Source organism: Sapajus apella, unplaced genomic scaffold (assembly GCF_009761245.1).
Source record: "Sapajus apella isolate SASKATOON/1434 unplaced genomic scaffold, GSC_monkey_1.0 scaffold94, whole genome shotgun sequence".
Lineage (NCBI taxonomy): Eukaryota > Metazoa > Chordata > Mammalia > Primates > Cebidae > Sapajus > Sapajus apella.
Window position 1 is genome coordinate 6,290,272 of NW_022437034.1, and position 18,740 is coordinate 6,309,011.

Here is an 18,740-nt window from a genome sequence, read left to right on the forward strand (position 1 = left end):
AGGTTGCAATAAGCTGAGATTGTGCCACTTCACTCCAGCCTGGGCGATAGAGCAAGACTCCATTTCAAAAGAAAAAACAAACAAAAAAACCCCAGGATCCAATCCGGAATACCACCTTGCCTTTAAGTCAGCCAATTTTACTCATTCATCCATTTATTCAATGCATTGAGAATGCTGTCAGATTTTAGTCCAAGACTGAAGGCCAGGCACCATGTGCTGTGATGATGATTGATCTGTGATTTATCATTTATTTATTTATTTTATTATTTTTATAAAAGAGATGGGATCTTGACACATTGCCCAAACCAGTCTCGAGCTCTTGGGCTCAGGCGATCCTCCTGCCTTGGCCTCCCAAAATATGGGGATTACAGGTGTGAGGCACTGCATCCAGCCACAGCTATCATTTCTGGGAACTCACCACATATTGTGCAAAACACCTTTCTATATGCCCCACTTAATCCTTATAACAATCCTATGTGGTGGCTGTCATAAATCCTGTGTTATGGATAGATATGGAGAGATTAACTGAGATCATACATCTGACAAGAGGCAGAGGTAGATTTGAACCCAAAGAGTCTGGCTTCAAAGTCATGGTCTTCACAATACACAACTCTTTTCACAAGGCTGCTGTCTAGAAGAGGGAGATACAGTATTACAGGCTTCCCTGGGTGAGTGTGGCAGGCAGGGAGGCATCCCAGGGGAAGTGCCAGTCTGAAGCTCAGCCTCGATTTCCTCGGTATTTGGTGAATGTTTGGCTTTCCTGCCACCCACCTCCTCATGGTTTCCTTGAGGAGGAAACCCTGCAGCCCCAGATTCTGCACCCAATCCACAGAGCCCCAAGAAGGTGACCTGCTGGAACCCAGGCCCCAGGCCCAGAGTGTGGCTTTGTCACAGCCTCAGTGCATCCACCCCAGCTGTCAGGGACAGGCTGCCCATACTCAGATGAGGATGACTGGCTTCTGGAGCCATTACCTTGGGTCCCACTGATGGTGATGAGCAAGAAACAGCAACAAGCACTGAGCTGTCAGGTGGAGAAGGGATCCAAGGGAATTGGGATGGGCAGGTGAGGCTGCTTAGCTGGGACTGGCTTTGTCTACTAGAGAATCAGACTCCACCACCCCCAGGGTGAATTGAAAACAGCCTTCCATTCCTAGAGTGAGGAGCCCAGGAGTGTTTACACCTGCCTGGTGGGGGCTGGGCCCTGTGACTAAGCTGAATATTGCTGCACCAGCCCTCCTGCCATCCTCCACCTAGGACATACATATGCTCTCTGGAAAAGACCCAGAGAGCACCTGAGGCAGCCAACAGCAACGTGGGATTGGGACCAAGTGCTGCAGAGAATTGGGGAGAGCAGAAACACTAAAGGAGAGAGGAGGCAGAGGATACAACCCTGAGTAACCTTGGCATTGAAGGGCCTGCCAAAGGAGGCAAGGGTCCAGGCGCAGTGGCTCACACCTGTAATCCCAGCACTTTGGAAGACTGAGGCAGGAGAATCACTTGAGTCCACGAGTTCAAGACCAGCCTGGACAACCTAGTGAGACCTTGTCTCTACAAAAAATTTAAAAATTAATTGGGCATGATGGCTCACACCTGTGGTCCCAGCTACTCGGGAGGCTGAGATGAAAGGATCGCTCGAGTTGGGGTGCAGGGGTCGAGATTGCAGTGAGTTGATTGTGCCACTGCACTCCAGCCTGGGCCACAGAGACCCTGTCTCAAAACAACCAGAAACCCCCAAAACACACACGCACACAAACAAAGAAGGCAAGAGCTCACTAAAAGCAGCAAGAGAGGTAGAGGAAAGCTGCCCATTTAATCCTCATAAATACCTTGAGTTTTTATGATCTATTTACAGGTGAAGAACTGGGGGAAGAGGGACTTTATTGTTTTATTTTATGTTGTGCTAAGATAAAAACTTAGAAACTCAGAGCTGTTTTGTTCCATCATATAACCGTCCTCTGCCTAGTATTTCTGGTGTGCTTCCTTCCCAACCCCATCATCCTCTTGTTTAATGCTCTTATTTGTTAGGCGTCTAAATTTTAAGCCGTCCTTTTGAAAGCAGAGTGTTAATGAGAAGACTGATTGGTTTCAAGAGAAGCTATTTGTGCACAGTGAATTTTGATAGTCGGCTTTGGGTAGGATGGGCATGGAAAGAATGGTGATACATTCAACTTGGGTCTTTTTTTTATTGAGACAGAGTCTTGCTCTGTTGCCAGGCTGGAATGCAGTGGTGTGATCTCGGCTCACTGCAACCTCCATCTCCCAGGTTGAAGTGATTCCTCTGCCTACAGGTACATGCCACCATGCCCAGCTAATTTTTTGTATTTTAGTAGAGATAGGGTTTCACCATGTTGGCCAGGATGGTTTCGATCTCCTGACCTCATGATCCACCCACCTTGGCTTTCCAAAGTGCTGGGATTACAGGCATGAGCCACCGCGCCTGGCTGAACTTGGGTCTTTATCAGACAACCTAACTCTTGCCTGAGGATGCAAGGAGGACAAAATGAGGACGAGGTCATCTAATCCTCACACTTGTACCCTGCTCCTTCCTCCTGCACCCAAGGCAGATTTCACGAATAATTCCCACCTGTCCTCCTTCCTCATGAAGCCTTTGTCATGGACTCAGACCCCTCCCTCAGGCTGCCATCCCACTGAATCAGAGTTGGCAAGCCATCTGGAACCTTGTGACCATCCCAAGAGTAAGCCACTGCCCCAAGACCACCAAACAATCACCTGTCTTTATGACGATGAACATTTTATTATAGAGACAGACTGAACTCACTTTTGCATAAAGAATCTCTAGATTGGGTCAGGGAAATTCACCTGCTAAAGGGTCACCACCCAGCTATCCCTGCCTCTGCCTCAGCCCCACTTGCTGTTTACATCTCAGGGTCACTAGAAACAGCAGAGGCTGCTGTCCCCAGGGCCAGGCTGGTGGGGTCGGGCCATGCTGGATGGAGGGTCAGGGATCCTGGCCGCCTGCCAGGTCAGAGCCGCCCCGTCTCTTGCCCCAGTCGGTTGTCCAGAACCTGGAGCTGCCGGAGGAAGCCTGAGTTAGGGCAGATATTGCGGTGGGCCTGCACCGTCTGGATAGCCTCTACCAGCGTCATGTTCTCGTAGATCATGAGGTAGGCCAGGACAAGCGTGGCAGAGCGGCTTACCCCCATGGCACAGTGTACCAGCACACGGCCTGTGGGGAGAACCGACCTAGCATCAGCTACCTGCCCTTGAACCGCCCATCCCTTTGGGAAGAAGAGACACCCATGACCATCCTCCACAGCATACTGGAACCCTAACACTGTCTTCCCTGTCAAATGGGGTAACTGAATCCTGGAGAGAGGAGACTGGCTCAAAGTCACATCGCAAGTTAGTGGCAGGGTTAGGTTTAGGTTAGCAGCTGTGATTTCCTTCTTCCGGTCCAGGTGCTTCCTCACGCATCCTTTGCAACTCTGGGCCAGGGGAAGGGGATTTACTGAATTCCTGGGGTCCCTGGGTTTGCATTAGATTACATGCAGGGTCCATCTACCTCCCTTTCCCTTGAGTTCTGCCCTCTCCCCTGCCCCTGCAGCTATGCCAAGGCCTCATCTTAGAGGAGCCGCTCAAGAGTTTCTCTGGGTCCTGTACCTGTCCATTGCCTGGCCTCTTATGGAGGGATGTGGTGATGCTAATGACCCCACTGGATCTTAGTTATGTCTGTGATTGCTGGTCTCCAGGGTGTCCCTGAAGGGGACACTCACTGAATGGTAGTAGCTATTTGCCCCATGGAGTGGGAGGGTTGCTGAAAGGATTTGTTTCTCTGGACTCCCACCCACCAGTGCTACTGGAAAAATGGAGAGTCCCAAAGCACACCCTGCCACCCTCTACCCCTCACCATGCCTGCCCTAGAAGTGCACCTTGGGGAAGACTGAGGGCAGCTCGGATGTATCGAGCAACAGGCAGAAAGTAGACACTGAGGTCGAAGAAGGGGTTGTCATCCGCCTCGATGCCATAGTACTCCAGGGACATTCCGCGGTAGAACTTGGCACCTGTGTCCACCTGGAATTTGCCTGCAGCGGCATTCACGATGTGGGTGATTCCCAGCTGGGTCAGCTTGCTCTTGTCCCGGGCTGCATACCTGGAGGGGAGGGCACAAGGGGTTAGGAGGGTGGAGGCAGATCTTACTGGGGCAGCTATGGCTGGGCTGAAGTTTGCAAACACCCCTGCCCACCACCCACCAGGGGTAAAGACAAGAGCCTGTGAGTTGGCCCAAGGCGAAGGAGCTCCTCCCATTGGCGTTTAAGACTCCTTTTGGGGCTGGGCGCTGTGGCTCACGCCTGTAATCCCAGCACTTTGGGAGAACAAGGCAGGTGAATCACCTGAGGTCAGGAGTTCAAGACCAGCCTGGCCAACATGGTGAAAACCCATCTCTACTAAAAATACAAAAATTAGCTGGGCACAGTGGCAGGCACCTGTAGTCTCAGCTATTTGGAAGGCTGAGTCAGGAGAATTGCTTGAACCTGGGAGACAGGGGTTGCAGTGAGCCAAGATTGTGCCATGGCACTCCAGCTTGGGCAACAGGGCGAGACTCCATCTCAAAAAAAAACAAGACTCTGCTGGACATGGGGGCTCATGTCTATAATCCCAGCACTTTGGGAGACCAAGGCAGGCAGATCACGAGGTCAAGGAGTTCAAGACCAGCCTGGCCAGCATGGTGAAACCCCGTCGCTACTAAAAATACAAAAATTAGCCAGGTGTGGTGGCAGGCACCTATAATCCCAGCTACTTAGGAGACTGATGAAGGAGAACTGCTTGAACCCTGAACCTGGCAGGCAGAGGTTGCAGTGAACCAAGATTGCTCCACTGCACTCCAGCCTGGATGACAGAGCAAGACTCCATCTTGAATTTAAAAAAAAAGAAACAAGACTCCTTTTCAGGCCAGGCACTGTGGCTCACGCCTGTAATCCCAACACTTTGGGAGACTGAGGCAGGAGGATTGCCTGAGCTCAGGAGTTCAAGACCAGCCTGGGCAACATGGTGAAACCTAATCTCTACAAACAATACAAAAATTAGCCAGGCATAGTGGGACATGCCAGTATTTCCATCCACTTGGGAGGCTGAGGTAGGAGAATCACCTGAGCCTGGGAGGTTGAGGCTGCAGTGAGTGGAGATTGTACTCCTAGGCTCCAGCCTGGGTGGCAGAGTGAGACCCTGCCTCAAAAAAAAAAAAAAAAAGAAAGGAAGAAAAATTAGCTAGGCATACACCTATATTCCCAGCTACTCGAGAGGCTGAGGTGGGAGAATTGCTGAGCCTAGGAATTTGAGGTTGCAGTGAATGATGATAATCACTGCGCTCCAACCTAGGCAACAGAGTGAGACCTTGCCTCTAAGTAAATAAATAAAAATGTAAAAGCAAAATATTGCTAGGATCACTGTTCATAATAGTCAAAAAGTAGAAACAATTCAAATGTCCATATGCAGTAAAATGGATAAACTGTGACATAATCATATAATGAAATCTACAGCAGTGAAAAAATGAATGAACTGCAGATACACATAATAACGTGGGTGACTCACAAATTTGAGCAAATGATGCCAAGCACAAAACACACACAATATGATTCCACTCATATAATTTTAAACTATAGGTGACAATAACTACACTGTTTAAGTATATAGGTAGTAAAACTTTAAAGAAAAACAGGGAAATAATTAATTCAACAGATAGTGATTAACCACAGAGAATAGAAAAGTTATAATGAAAAAGATTCAGTATTAGGCCGGGCGCGGTGGCTCATGCCTGTAATCCTAGGATTTTGGGAGGCCGAGATGGGTGGATCACCTGAGGTCAAGAGTTCAAGACCAGCCTGGCCATCATGGTGAAACCCCATCTTAAAAAAAAAAAAAAGAAAGAAAACGAAATAGATTCAGTAGAGGCTTCTGGGAGACAAGTAATGTCCTTTCTCTTCACTGGGTGATGACGCTATTCATACATGCTCTGTGTACATTTCTTTTTTTTTTTTTTTTGAGATGGAGTTTCAAAAAAAGTCCTGTTGCCCAGGCTGGAGTACAGTGGCGTGATCTCAACTTACTGCAACCTCCACCTCCCAGATTCAAGGGATTCTCCTGCCTCAGACTCTTGAGTAGCTGGGATTATAGGCATCTGCCACCACACCCTACTAATATTTTGTATTTTTAGTAGAGATGGGGTTTCACCATGTTGGCCAGGCTGGTCTCGAACTCCTGACTCAAGTGACTCACTTGTCTCAGCCTTGCAAAATGCTGAGATTGAAGAAAGGCGTGAGCCACCATGCCCAGCCCTGTGAATGCACACACTTTTCTTATGTGCATTCTAGTTCACAGTTAAAAGCAGTGATAATATAAAAGGAAAGAAAAATAGGGAAAGACACAGTGGGAGGCAAGGGTTCCCCCTCTGCCCTGGAAGGCTCTGGGAGAGGCTCATACCCCCATTCCCATGTGAACCTCACACCCTTCTGCCATCCCCACTCCTAACGTGGGTCTTACTCACGCATCTCCCAGGAAGAGTCTGGGCCAGACCTCATTGATGTGGTTCAGTGTGGCAGATTGACGGACCCATAGCAAGCGCTGCAGTGAAGCCAACGTGGGTGGCTGATACGGGGCCCCCCGGGCTGCCCTGTGGATCTTGGGCCTCCGGAGGTCCTGCTTCTGCAGTGAGTCCATCCTGGAACAGAGTGGACACCACAGTGGCTGGAGGCAGGCTCCCCGAGAGTGGATCCAGCTGATGGGGAGGCCCATGGTGCCGTGCCCAGGTGCCACGGGGTTGCTGCGGGAAGGGCCTCAGCTATTTCACATGAGTTATTAACAAGCTCAGCTGGGACTGGGGCCTAGAACCCTTCCCCAGCGAACCAGGGAATCAATCCTTTGTCACTGCTATGGAGCTGGGCAGACCTCTCTCCTGCCCTCTGCTGAGCTGCAGATGTATGAAGCTTTGGCCAAGGGAGCCTTGGAGTTCCCTATTTGTGGCACTAGTCAGGGCAGATCTCACCCCTAAATCAGCTTAGACTTTGTAGGGATGAAAGCCCCAGATGGCTGTGGCTCTCAGGGCACCCAGGAAGCACCGCAACCAACCTAGGCAGCTCATTTCAAGTCCCTCACCTGCTACTTCCAGTGCTCATCCTCAGACCCCTGTCCCCCCACCACTCTCAGGTGCTTGGAGATCAGAGCCCATCTCCAGGTAAGAGGCCAGGGCTGTGAGCTGGTATTTGTTAACATCACCACACGGAATGAGTTAATGCCTCTTATAAGCCTGATGCCTCTGGCTGGGCACTTTGGGAGGCCAAGGCAAGCAGATCATGTGAAGTCAGGAGTTCGAGACCAGCCTGGCCTGTGGCAAAACTCTGTATCCAAAATACAAAAATTAGCCAGGCATGGTGGTCCACTCCTGTAGTCCCAGCTACTTGGAAGGCTGAGGCAGGGCAACTGCTTGGACCTGCGAGGGAGAGGTTGCAGTGATCTGAGATCACACCATGACACTCCAGCCTGGGCGACAGAGAGAGACTCCGTCTCAACAGCAACAAAAAGCCTGATGCCTCACTTGTGGTATGTCCGTCTGTGTTTTACCCAGGAGGAAGCTGAAGCTCAGAATGTTTAAAAAGTGACACCCAAAGCCATACGGCTCATGAGTAGCAAGGCTGGGGTTTTAGTCTATCCCCAAGTCTTTAGTTACCATTTTTGGGGCCTCCAGAGAGTCATCACTAACCCTTCTGTTTCCTCAGGGGAGCCTGGCACTGCTGAGCCACACACCTGCCTGTAGGCCCCGGGTTTTCCTCCTTACCCCCACGACTCAGGCCAGCGCTGGGTGTCAGGCCCCACCCGGGTCGGGTGGCTTGTTTCAAGCATCAGCTGGCTGAAGGAGTCCGGGACCCTGCGGAGCTGGATTTTCAGTGGCACCAGAACATGGGCCCGGCGCCGTGTTGGAGAGGAGGGGCTTTCTTTGCTAACTGCTCCTGATCCCTTGGACCAGTGACTAGGGAAGGTGCATAGAGGGAAGAATATCTTTTCCCTTTGGTAGGTAGTGCCAGGACCAGAAAGATAAACAGGTACCCAGGAGTCTGCCGACTTGGCCAGGCTCACCCAGTGGGAGGCTGTTGGGCAAGGCGGAAGCGAAGACCCAGTTGTCCTCCTCATTCCCCACTGTGACCTCTCCAGGCAGGCTGAGTGGCCTGCCACCTACCTAGGGCATGGTCTGGGGCCAGGCATGGGGGAGTGGGTGCAGCGCAGGACTCTGCCTGAGCAGAACAGGGCTGGGCAGGTTCCGCCCAGAACACAAACACTGTGAAGCGGCTAGAATTCCAGGTGCTGGCCAGGGCACCCGTGAGAGCTGACCACGTGTGGCCTTGTGGACTGGGGTGGGCCCTTCAGTCCCTCCAAATCCCCAGGCCTCCTCTCTGCTTGGTATCTCTTTGGGATTGAAGACTCTTGGCTCCATAACCCCCCATGAAGATGGGAGGCTACCTGAAGATGTGTGAACAGAGCTTCAGAGGCAGGGAGGAGAGCCTGGCTCCCCTGGGACTCTGCCATGACTCATTCTGTGGCCACGAGCAAGTCTTTGCCCTCATCTGGACCATGGTTTATCTTTCCATGCTAGGGATCCTGGACTTGACTTTCAGGATGCTCTGGGGATCTGACCAGAGAATGAGAGAGGAGTGTCTGGATGTGTGGTCACTGCAGAGCAGAGGGCAGTGTGGTATGGTGGAGAAGCCCCCGGGCCCCAGGGGAGTCCAACAGCCACACTAGTTTGGAGCCACCAGGTGGGGCTGCACCACCGCAGGCGGAAGATGTGGCTTTGGGAAGTGGGACAGGCGCTCGGCTCACGGAGCTTGGCATGGTGTGAGGCTGCCTCCCGGTGGCCAAAGGGTGCCTTGCAGCCCAGCCGTGCCCGGGAGCAGCAGCCAGGCTCCCGCTAGGACAGAGCTGGACCCCACACCCTCAGGAAGCTCCAGAGGGGTCAAGGATTTGGGGGGTGATAGGCCACCATGCATGCCTCTGCCTCTGAGGGGACCTAAGCCCAGGTCTAAAGAACAGGGCTCTCCCCTGGACTCAGCCCTACTCCTGCTAAGGTTGCACCTAAGCCCTGGCTCCCGATGCTCAGGACGTAGCCCCCACCTGTCCGCTCTAACCCACTGGGGGCCCGCCTCATCCCATTAGCCAGAGTCAGGCCCAGCCATCCGCCCAGGGACTCATCCTTCAAACCCCAGGCCCTCCCAAGGAGAGGAAGTCGGTGGCTGTGGCAGCTCCCCTGGTTTCTGTGACCCAAGACTTGGTCCTCAGAGGGCCTTGCCTGACACTGCCTTCTATGTCTCCTCGGGCCCCAGCCTCGGGAAGCACAGGCCCAACATGGAGCAGAGCCAGGGCCCGGCCAGACTCCCCTCCCACTCCCTGCAGCCTTCATTCTCTCCCTGGTCCCAAGCTCCTCCTTACCCACTTCCTGCCTCTGCTGCTCAGCGGAGCAGCTGCCTCTGTAGGCAGGGCTTTTCCTGGCCAGCTCCTGCGCTGCTGCTGTTTGCAAGTCCACATACTTGTTTCCTGTCTCTGTATCTCTCCACCCTGGGTCACTCCCGAATTTGCCCTGTCTCCCACCACCCTGCCCCACAGGAAGCTCATGAGCCTTCGAAGCCTCCTGTGACACTGCCCTGGGTGCCCACAACTTCAGGCCAAGGCACAGGCTTCCTTGGGGCAGGGGGCAGCTGCTTGCCATCCACGTCTCAGCTGCAGCTTCAGATGGTCCCCTGGACTTGCTTCCTGCCCACCCTTTCTGACTCCACCCAAGAGGGGCCAATCAGGAGTGTGGCCACAGGCCATGTGGGGTTGGATATCTCAGTGTAGGACCAGTGAGGAGCCTGGCCTGCAGAAGGGTGGCATGTGGCTGCCAGTGGGGAACAGATATGGGTCTCTGTGCTCAGCCTGTGGGCCTTGGGGAGGGCGGCCCCAGGCAGAATTCTCAGGTCCAGTACTGGCATCTGTGTGGTCTTCACTGAGCCAGTTTCTTCAGTGGGTCTGCTGTGAGAATCCCATGCAATAATGAATGTAAAGCACCTCCCACAGGGTCTGTCTCATGTGAGATGCCCAATAAATGGTGCATCTTACTATTATTATCACTACTATAATTACTCTTACCCTTTCCAGCCCCAGCCATATCCTAGGTGGAGAGCAACCCCCTGTGGGACAGTAAGGTTTCTTCTCTATCTTTGTATTTCCTGTTTCTTTCTCTATCCAGCAATAATTATTATATTTAGCACTTACCAAGGATGTACTATGTGCCAGACAGAGCTAGGTAGTTATATTTTCTCACTGAACACTCACAGTGCCTTTATGAAGCAGGTAATATTATCATCCCCATTTTACAGATGAGGAAACTGAGACTCAGAGAGGCTAAGCAACATACCCAAAGTCACACAGCCAATTGATGTGGGAGTAAGGATTCAAGCCCAGGTCTTTCTAACTCTACTATACTTTGTCTGTGCTTTCATCTCTGATCCAGTTGGTTCCCCACCCATCCCAAACCCCACCCTTCCGAAGTGTCCTGGCCCTCATTACCCAGCATGCCCAGGAAGCCCCCCCAACCCCGCAAATTAGGGGCACTCACCTACCTGTGGGAGTATCTGGCCCGGGCTGTGCACTTCTCTGACGGGCAGTTTGTGCTGCCGGCTTTCAGCTGCCTGTCTCCACGCACTTGATGCTGCTTCTATTTTTGGACTTGAGTTTAATTACAAAGCACGCTGTCTGCTCCCCTCTTCCATCCTCCCCTGCCTCTCCCAACTTGTCCACTGGTTCCATGGCATGGTCAGTGCCAAGCCCAGCCAGGCATCTTTCCCTCCAGGCCCAGGCTTCAGTCCCAGCCCTGCTAAGAGTCAAGGCAGCTCGGCCCAGGTCTGACTGTGGCCTATTGCATATATGTATATTGATCATGGGAGAAGGAAGATCAAATAAACCATTTTTAAAGGTCCCTTGGCCAGGTGCAGTAGCTAACACCTATAATCCCAACACTTCGGGAGGCTGAGGTGGGAGGATTGCTTGAGCCTAGGAGTTCGAGACCAGCCTAGGCAATATGGCCAGACCCCGTCTCTACTAAAAATACAAAAAATTAGCCGGTTGTAGTGGCACACGCTTGTAGTCCCAGCTACTCGGGAAGCTGAGGTGGGAGAATCACCTGAGCCCAGAAAGTCGAGGCTGCAGTGAGCCCTGATCCCTGCAGGGCAAAAAGTGCAAGCTGGAAGGATATAGGGGGGGATAGTGAAGAGATCAGCCAAAAATCACACGCAAACTGGTGGCATTGCCAACAGCAGGACCCAGGTCCAGGGGCCCTCAGTTAGGGTCCAAGGATGATGGACTGGCCCAGGATAAAGACCTAGAAAACCCAGGCTGAAGGAAGCGGCACATGCTCGCAAACAGACATAGGTGTGGAGCAGGTCTTCGGACAGCCCTGGGCTGCGGGCAGAAGCGGTATGTCCAGGGCTGCTACCAACCTCTGCCAAGCTCCTCCCCCAACCCAAAGGGCAGGGACACCTAGGGGCCCCACTGTCCCCTGAAGTCACAGAGATGGTTTTATTGTTTTGTTTTGTGATAGTCTCGCTCTATCGCCAAGGCTGGAGTGCAGTGGCCCGATCTCGGCTCACTGCAACCTCCGCCTCCTGGGTTCAAGCGATTCTCCTGCCTCAGCCTCCGGAGTAGCTGGGATTACAGGTGAGCACCACCACGCCTGGCTAATTTTTTTGTGTTTTTAGTAGAGACCGGGTTTCACCATATTGGTCAGGCTGATCTCGAACTCCTGACCTCATGTTCCACCCGCCTCCCAAAGTGCTGGGATTACAGGCATGAGCCACTGCACCCGGCCAAGAGATGGTCTTTAAGGTCTCTTCCCAGGCTAACTGTGGTCAGCTGGGGACCTTCAATTGGGCCTATCAGAAACCTCTGTCATCAACAGACTCTTGTCATATACCCATACCTTGACACTACTCCCCACTCGTACTCCCAGATGATGGGGACAGGACATACCCATGCTCACAGCCACACTGGGTCTCTGAGGTCTGAGCTCCAGGGAACTAAGGCTCAGCCCCTCTTGGGGCTCCCTGAGCCCTGAGGGGAGCTGCTGGAGGCAGCTGTGGCCAACAGCTATCACAAATACCTAGAACCCCCTTCCTCTCTCCTCCCCACCCCATTTTCCCAGGGAATTTGGGGTCCCTGGCCAAGAAACCTGAGCGCTTGGCTGAGAGGGGAGCCCACTCCCACCTGTGGAGACCGAAGACAGTAGCTGAGAGGGGGTGCAGGCACCAGGAGGAACCGGAGGGAGTAGCAGGCTCTAGCGTGGACCCCACACTGGGCTCCCACCATCTTCTGTGTGTCTGCCTGGGCCAGAGCCTCCAGCAGCACCAGCAGGACCAGTGCCAGGGAGGCAAAGTGGCAGAGCCCCAGAGCAGGGAGTAAGGACCGGCTCTGGAAGAGAGATGAGCCCTGTGTTACAGGCAGGTGAACCAAGACCCAAACTTGTTGGGGCAGGGATAAGAGCTGTCACCTAAACCTGCTCCTGCCTTGAGCCCTGCACACAAGGACAAGTGAGTGCAGCTGCTGGAAGAGCTGAGGAGGTGGATTTGGTGTCCATGGCTTAGGGACAGAGATGACTCTCCCCATGGGCCCCTTGTCTTTCAGAGTCCCTAGACCCAGAGCTGCTGTGTACAGTTGCACAGACTGCACGCTGCGTAACTCCTAGGGCCTCCAGTTGCACAATTTGGTGGATGACACCCCAGTGAGTTGTGCAGTGCTGCACTCCTGCCCAGCCAACTCCCCCAAAGTCAGCTCCCTGTTGGGAAAGATACTGAGATCAGAGGTCAGGATGCCTAAGGCCCCAGGCTGAGTGAGAGGGGTGACTGGACGTGGTCTGAGATCTGCTGCTCTGCCAGGTTCCTGGATCCTGTCTAGAGGAGAGAGAGCAGGCTGGGAATTTGCCATGCTACAGGGAGCATGCCCCCCTGAGCATACCCACAGAGCTCCATGCCACAGCTTGGCCCCAGGCCAATCCCAAGCCCAGCTATAACCCAAAGTTTCTTATCACGCTCACCCCCAAACTCTAAACTTAGCCCCAGAGACTTGCCTAATCCTCTGCCCCAAGATGCTCATCCTCCAGCCAGCACATGGGAAGGGCTCCATGCTGCTGGAGGGCCTCCCTTCCGGTGGGGCTGGCTATGCCTGCAGAGACAGGAACTGCTCTTACAGGTGGGAGGCAGGGAGAGAGTCAGGCCCTACCCTGGGAAGTTTCTGGGAGGAAAAAGCTGCTGCTGTTCCAGCTCCCAAGCACGCCCAGGGTAGTCACCCAGCCCCAAATGGCAGCTCCTCTGCAGTAGGGTGGCAGGGACAGCCAAAGACAGGGTTGAGGTGAGACAGGGAAGGAGCTGGAGAGGACGCAGAGCTGGAGGCAGGCCCTGCGGGGTGGGGAGCCGCCCTGGAGGCCTGGCCTCAGCTCATGGATGAGAATTAGCTAAGCCGGGAAGGTTTTCTGTGCGGCACTGTACCTGGGGTCCAGACCTCAGGAAAACGGGATGTGGAGGTGCAGGAGAGTCCAGGCTGGCTGTGCAGATGCCTCGGTGGGATTTAGGGGAGCCCCCACAGGCTCTCAGCTGAGGCAGGGCAGGTTGGCACCAGGACCAGGTAGGAAGGCCTCCCCTCTTCCATTCTACGCTTCCCATGCCTTCGTGTCCGAGTCCTTCTCTTCTCTTTGGGGTGTGAAGGATCTGGGTGGGGTGGGGGAGACAGGTTGGGGGTCCTATAGGAGAATTGCCTAGGCCGGGCCCTTGGGTGATACCCTGGGTAGGTGAAGAGAACCCAGCAGCTTGGGGAGCAGGCCAGGCCCCCTTTAATCCTCACTTCCAGCCACATGCAGCCCTGCTAGCCATTCCCAGAAGAACCCAACCCTGTGTCGGCAGCCCAGGCCCTCACCTGGCCTCTTCCTGCCAACCACATCCAGCTTTACCCCCTGAGGCCTCACCTGGGCCCTCGGCTCTGGCTGGCACCCCGCAGTTGCTGGTCCAGCCTGCAGAGCTGGTGCAGGAAGCCTCGGTTGGGGAAAACCCATCGGTGCTGCCTCACAGTGATCACTGCCTGGCGCAGGGACAGCTGCTGGTGCAGCATGAGATAGGCCAGGACCAGCGTGGCGGAGCGGCTCACACCCACCACACAGTGCACCAGGACCTTGGCTGAGGAAGACATCCTGGTGAAAAACCCTCTCCCACCATCCGGCCCACCCATGGGCTAGGATGGGGACCCAAGTTCCTGTCCTGACCCTGCCGTGGCACACTCTGTGATCCTCAGCAAGTCACTCAGCCTTTATAGCCTCAGTTTTCTGATCGGTAAAATGGGTAGGTCAACACCTGTTCTGCCTACCCTTGGGATAGGGTCCAAATGTTTTTTTCTCTTTCCTTTTCTTTCCTTTTCTCTCTCCCTTCCTTCCTTCCTTCTTTCCTTCCTTCCTTCCTTCTTCCTTCCTTCCTTCCTTCCTTCCTTCCTTCCTTCCTTCCTTCCTTCCTTCCTTCCTTTTTTCCCTCCCTCCCTCTCTCTTTCTTTCTTTCTTTTCTTTCTTTCTTGTAGAGACATGGTCTCACTGTGTTGCCCAGGCTGGTCTTGAACTGAACTTCAGCGATTCTCCCACCTTGTTCTCCCAAACTGCCGGCATTACAGGTGTGAGCCACTGCTCCTGGCTTCCAAACTTTTTGTTTTGTTTTGTTTGTTTTTGAGATGGAGTTTCACTCTTGTTGCCCAGGCTGGAGTGCAATATCATGATCTTGGCTCACTGCAACCTCTGCCTCCCGGGTTCAAATGATTCTCCTGCCTCAGCCTCCCAAGTGGCTAGGATTACAGGCATGCACCACCATGCCTGGCTAATTTTGTATTTTTAGTAAAGATGGGGTTTCTCCATGTTGTTCAGGCTGGTCTCAAACTCCTAACCTCAGGTGATCCACCCGCCTCAGCCTCCCAAAGTGCTGGGATTACAGGCGTGAGCCACCGTGCCCAGCCTCCAAACTTCTTGTAAGACCCTTCAAGAGCTGGCTCCTGTAGCCTCATCTCAGACCATCCCTCCCCTCCCTTCAGCTCAAGGAACGTGGAGGAACTTGCAGTTCCTTGAAGCTGCCATGGTCTCTGACCTCCAGTCTTACCACATGCTAGTCCAAACACTTGCAAACCCTCTCCCCTGGTCTTCATCTGACTAACTTCTACTACTCATCCACCATGTTTCTGCTGAGACGTGGCTTCCTCCCCAGGCTTTCTTGACCACTCAAAGTATTGCTTGAATCACAGAGTGGCTCATCTTTTTTGCATATGACCCACGAATACCTTTGTAGAGGGAAGTCACCCGCTGCCTTCCTAATCGTCTGGGCTGAGCACCCCTGCCGTGTGCTCCCAGAGCTCTCCACACTGGCCCACTCCTATGAGAAGCTCTCACTATACTATTCACAATCTGACTGTCTTTCCACCAGTTCCAAGAGGGCAGGGACCCTGCTTCTGTAAGTCTGGATTCCTAGTATTTAGCTCGGTGCCAAGCACATAGTGGATACTAAGTAAATAGCTGGTGAATCAATGGACAAAGAACAAAAGAATGTCAAAGTGCTTTGGATATTAAAAAGTCATGTGAGCTGTAATTTTGTCATTCCTGTCACATAGATGAGGAAACTGAAGTCCAGAGAGGGACACTGGCTTGCCCAGGATCATGTAGCAAGGGACACAGCTGTCTTCTAGGATGGACAGAAAGCCAGGACACCAGCCTCCCTGGGCTCCTTTGCTGTATCCTGAGTATTTGGAGATATATTTCTTTTCTAGTTAAAAGTACTTTGGGAGCTGGATGCAGTGGCTCACGCCTGTAATCCAAGCACTTTGGGAGGCCAAGGCGGGCAGATCACTTGAGGTCAGGAGTTTAAGACCAGCCTCGCCAACATGGTAAAACCCCAGCTCTGCTAAAATACAAAAATTAGCCAGGTGTAGGGGTGGACGCCTATAGTCCCAACTACTTGGGAAGCTGAGACACAAGAATTGCTTGAACCCGGGAGGCAGGGTTTGAACCCAGGAGGTGGAGGAGCTGAGATAGTGCCACTGCACTCCAGCCTGGGCGACAGTGAGACTCTGTCTCAGGAAAAAAAAAGAAGAAGAAAGAAAGTACTTTGGGGCAGACATCTAGGTACCAAAATGGTGCTTTCCCAAAGCTGAGTGCTGCAGAGAAAGAACTGTTCTGCTGTTTGGGAGAACTGCCTTTCAGCCTCAGGGATGCTCCTAACTCATGGCATGACCTTGTATTCTAGGCCTCAGTTTCCCCAGCTGGGAAGGAATAGGTTTCCATTAAATGCTGGAGCACTAAGCAGAGGATTTTTTTTTTTTTAAGTTAGAGTTTTGCTCTGTTGCCCAGGCTAGTGAAGTGGCATGATTTCAGCTCACTGCAACCTTCGCCCCCATGTTCAAGCAATTCTCCTGCCTCAGCCTCGGGAGTAGCTGGGATTATAGGCACGTGCCATCACCCCCGGCTAATTTTTATATTTTTAGTAGAGACAGGGTTTCACCATGTTGGCCACGCTGGTCTCAAACTCTTGACCTCAGGCGATCCGACCGCCTTGACCTCCCAAAATTCTGGGATTACAGGCTTGAGCCACCGAGCCCAGCCTAAGCAGAGGATTTTTAAAAACCAAGGATGAAAGGGCACTGATGACTAAGGGGAAATGGGGAATCCTCATCATGAATGAGCAAGATGGGATATGGGCTTGGTCCCCAAGTCCTACCCCCAGGCGTGTTGAGGGCACGGTGGATGAAGTCAGCCGCGGAGGAGAAGTAGGCACTGATGTCAAAGTCAGGGAGGTCGTGGGCCGGCACCCCCAGGTAGCTCACACTGCTGCCGTAGAAGTCAGGGCCACCCTGACAGTAGAGGCCCCCGTGGGCGGCGTTCAGCACGTGGGTGATGCCCAGCTTCCACAGCTCAAAGCGGTTGTTTGCCGTGGCCCTGGGGAGGGCAGGAAGAGCACTGGGTGCTGGCCAAGCCAGGGAGACCAGGAGGAAGGCTTTGCCTGGCCCCTGCTGCAGAGGGACTGAGCCATTAGCGTCCGAAGAGAGTCCAACCCCAGCAAGCTCCAGGCTGGGTCTGACTCCACAGCCCCACGATTTCTGGTGGAAAAGCCAGTGGTGTGTGTGTGGGAGGGGAGGGGTGTATCTTAAGACCCTCTTTTTTTTTTGAGACAGAGTCTCGCTCTGTCGCCCAGGCTGGAGTGCAGTGGCACGCTATCGGTTCACCGCAACCGCCGCCTCCCGAGTTCCAGCGATTCTCCTGCCTCAGCCTCCCAAGTAGCTGAGATTATAGGTGCGCAACACCACGCCCAGCTAATTTTTGTATTTTTAGTAGAGATGGATTACAGGTGTGCAGCACCACGCCCAGCTAATTTTTGTATTTTTAGTATAGACGGGGTTGGTCAGGCTGGTCTCGAACTCCTGGCCTTTTGATCCACCCGCCTTGGCCTCCCAAAATGCTGGGATTACAGGTGTGAACCACTGCGCCTGGCCAAGACCCTCTTTGCTTCCTCAGAGCATTTGCTTCTGCCTTGGCCAGGACAGGAAGGAAGGGATTGCTTCAGTCCTGGAACCTGGCTGCCCTTCCCTTCTTGCCCCATGTCCTCACACGCACATCCGGCCTCTATTGGCTACCGCCCCATACCTGCTTCTAACCTATAAATGTTTAAAGGCAACACCTTCTCAGATTCACCTTCAGTCAGGTTTTTCCACCATGTGTGTCCAGAGGAGGGAGGCTGGAACCAGAAAGAGGGGCTCTCTGTCTACCCCATATCATGCCCCAAACACTATTTCCTAGGCCTCTGCCCCTAGATTTGCCAATTGTCTGGAAATGCGAGAAAATTCCTGAGGTCCCTGGGAAACTCCCTTCTTTCATGGAGGCGAAGTCCCTACTCCCCCTGGTGGCCATGCCTGTTCACTGCACTGTCCTCGGCATCCGGGGGTCCTGGAGAAGGTCCCTGGCCTGGGATGCTAGGAGCAGAGCTATTTCTCCTTATTTCCACCCTCCTTCGTCTGGTAAAGAGACCAAGAACTGCCTCTCCTTGTCCCCACCCCCACGCCCCTTGGCCAGCTACCACTCACGCATCTCCTATGAAAAGGTTGGGCCAAACTTCGTCCACGCGATTGCAAGAAGACTTCCCTGCCCTCAGGAGCTCCTCCAGCTCCAGGATACTGGGGCAAGGCGTGGCTTTGTCATCTCCCCCCAGCTCTGGGAGCGAGGTCTCAGCCATGGGCCAGCCCGCCCACCCTCTGCCTCTGCGGTCACTCCTCTCTGCCTCTCCAGTGTCATTTTTCCTTCCCAGAGATTGACAGGGACAGGTGGGACAGGAGCAAGTGACTCAGCAAGTCACAGGGGCCTCTGCAGAGGACAGGACCTTTTTCTCCCCAAGCTTCCCCTAAACCCCCAAACTCCATGAGAACATGGAATCAGAGAGAACTCTGCATTGAACCTCCCTGAACCCCAGTTTCTTCATCTGTAAAGTAAGGATAATCACACCTACCTCAGAGAATTTGAGGATTAAATGAAACAAAGGACATGCTGTGTCCGACACACAGCAAGTGCTTAGAAATGTCTGTGGAGTTAGTAGGTGTAGAGCCCTGCCTAAGGCTGTGAGGTTCTGAGGACTGAGTTAGAGATCCAGGGTGCAGAGGAGGTGGCTGGTTCCAAGGATGAATGATAGAAAGAACTGAAAGAA

General features: G+C 53.2%; 1 protein-coding gene across 12 annotated transcripts; it reads right to left on the reverse strand.

Moving 5' to 3' along the window:
• Positions 1-2,731: 2,731 nt before the first annotated feature.
• DUSP13 (dual specificity phosphatase 13) lies at positions 2,732-18,330 on the reverse strand. Of its 12 annotated transcripts, XM_032256501.1 has the most exons (8): positions 18,127-18,311; positions 16,767-16,984; positions 13,994-14,201; positions 12,244-12,447; positions 10,605-10,699; positions 6,503-6,676; positions 3,891-4,111; positions 2,732-3,187 (listed from the first exon to the last, which is right to left on the reverse strand). In XM_032256501.1, exons 3-8 carry the CDS (start codon positions 14,078-14,080, stop codon positions 2,985-2,987), a joined length of 984 nt encoding a protein of 327 aa, XP_032112392.1. In that variant the 5' UTR covers positions 14,081-14,201; positions 16,767-16,984; positions 18,127-18,311; the 3' UTR covers positions 2,732-2,984. The 12 variants fall into 12 exon arrangements, 11 of the variants coding, with proteins under 11 accessions (XP_032112392.1, XP_032112390.1, XP_032112389.1 ...); XM_032256499.1 differs by lacking the exon at positions 16,767-16,984 and having other exon boundaries at positions 18,127-18,330; XM_032256498.1 differs by lacking the exon at positions 10,605-10,699 and having other exon boundaries at positions 2,732-3,032; positions 18,127-18,330.
• Positions 18,331-18,740: the final 410 nt, after the last annotated feature.

What these genes read in the sequence shown, in the direction of transcription:
- DUSP13 (XM_032256497.1), bottom strand. Translation starts at nt 18,275, where the DNA reads ATGGCTGAGACCTCGCTCCCAGAGCTGGGGGGAGATGACAAAGCCACG. An exon ending in ACTGTCTTCGGTCTCCACAG is followed by an intron (nt 6,677 to 12,243) that starts GTGGGAGTGGGC and finishes ACTCTGTTCCAG; the next exon opens with GATGGACTCACTGCAGAAGC. An exon ending in TGCCCTCAGTCTTCCCCAAG is followed by an intron (nt 3,188 to 3,890) that starts GTGCACTTCTAG and finishes TTCTCCCCACAG; the next exon opens with GCCGTGTGCTGGTACACTGT.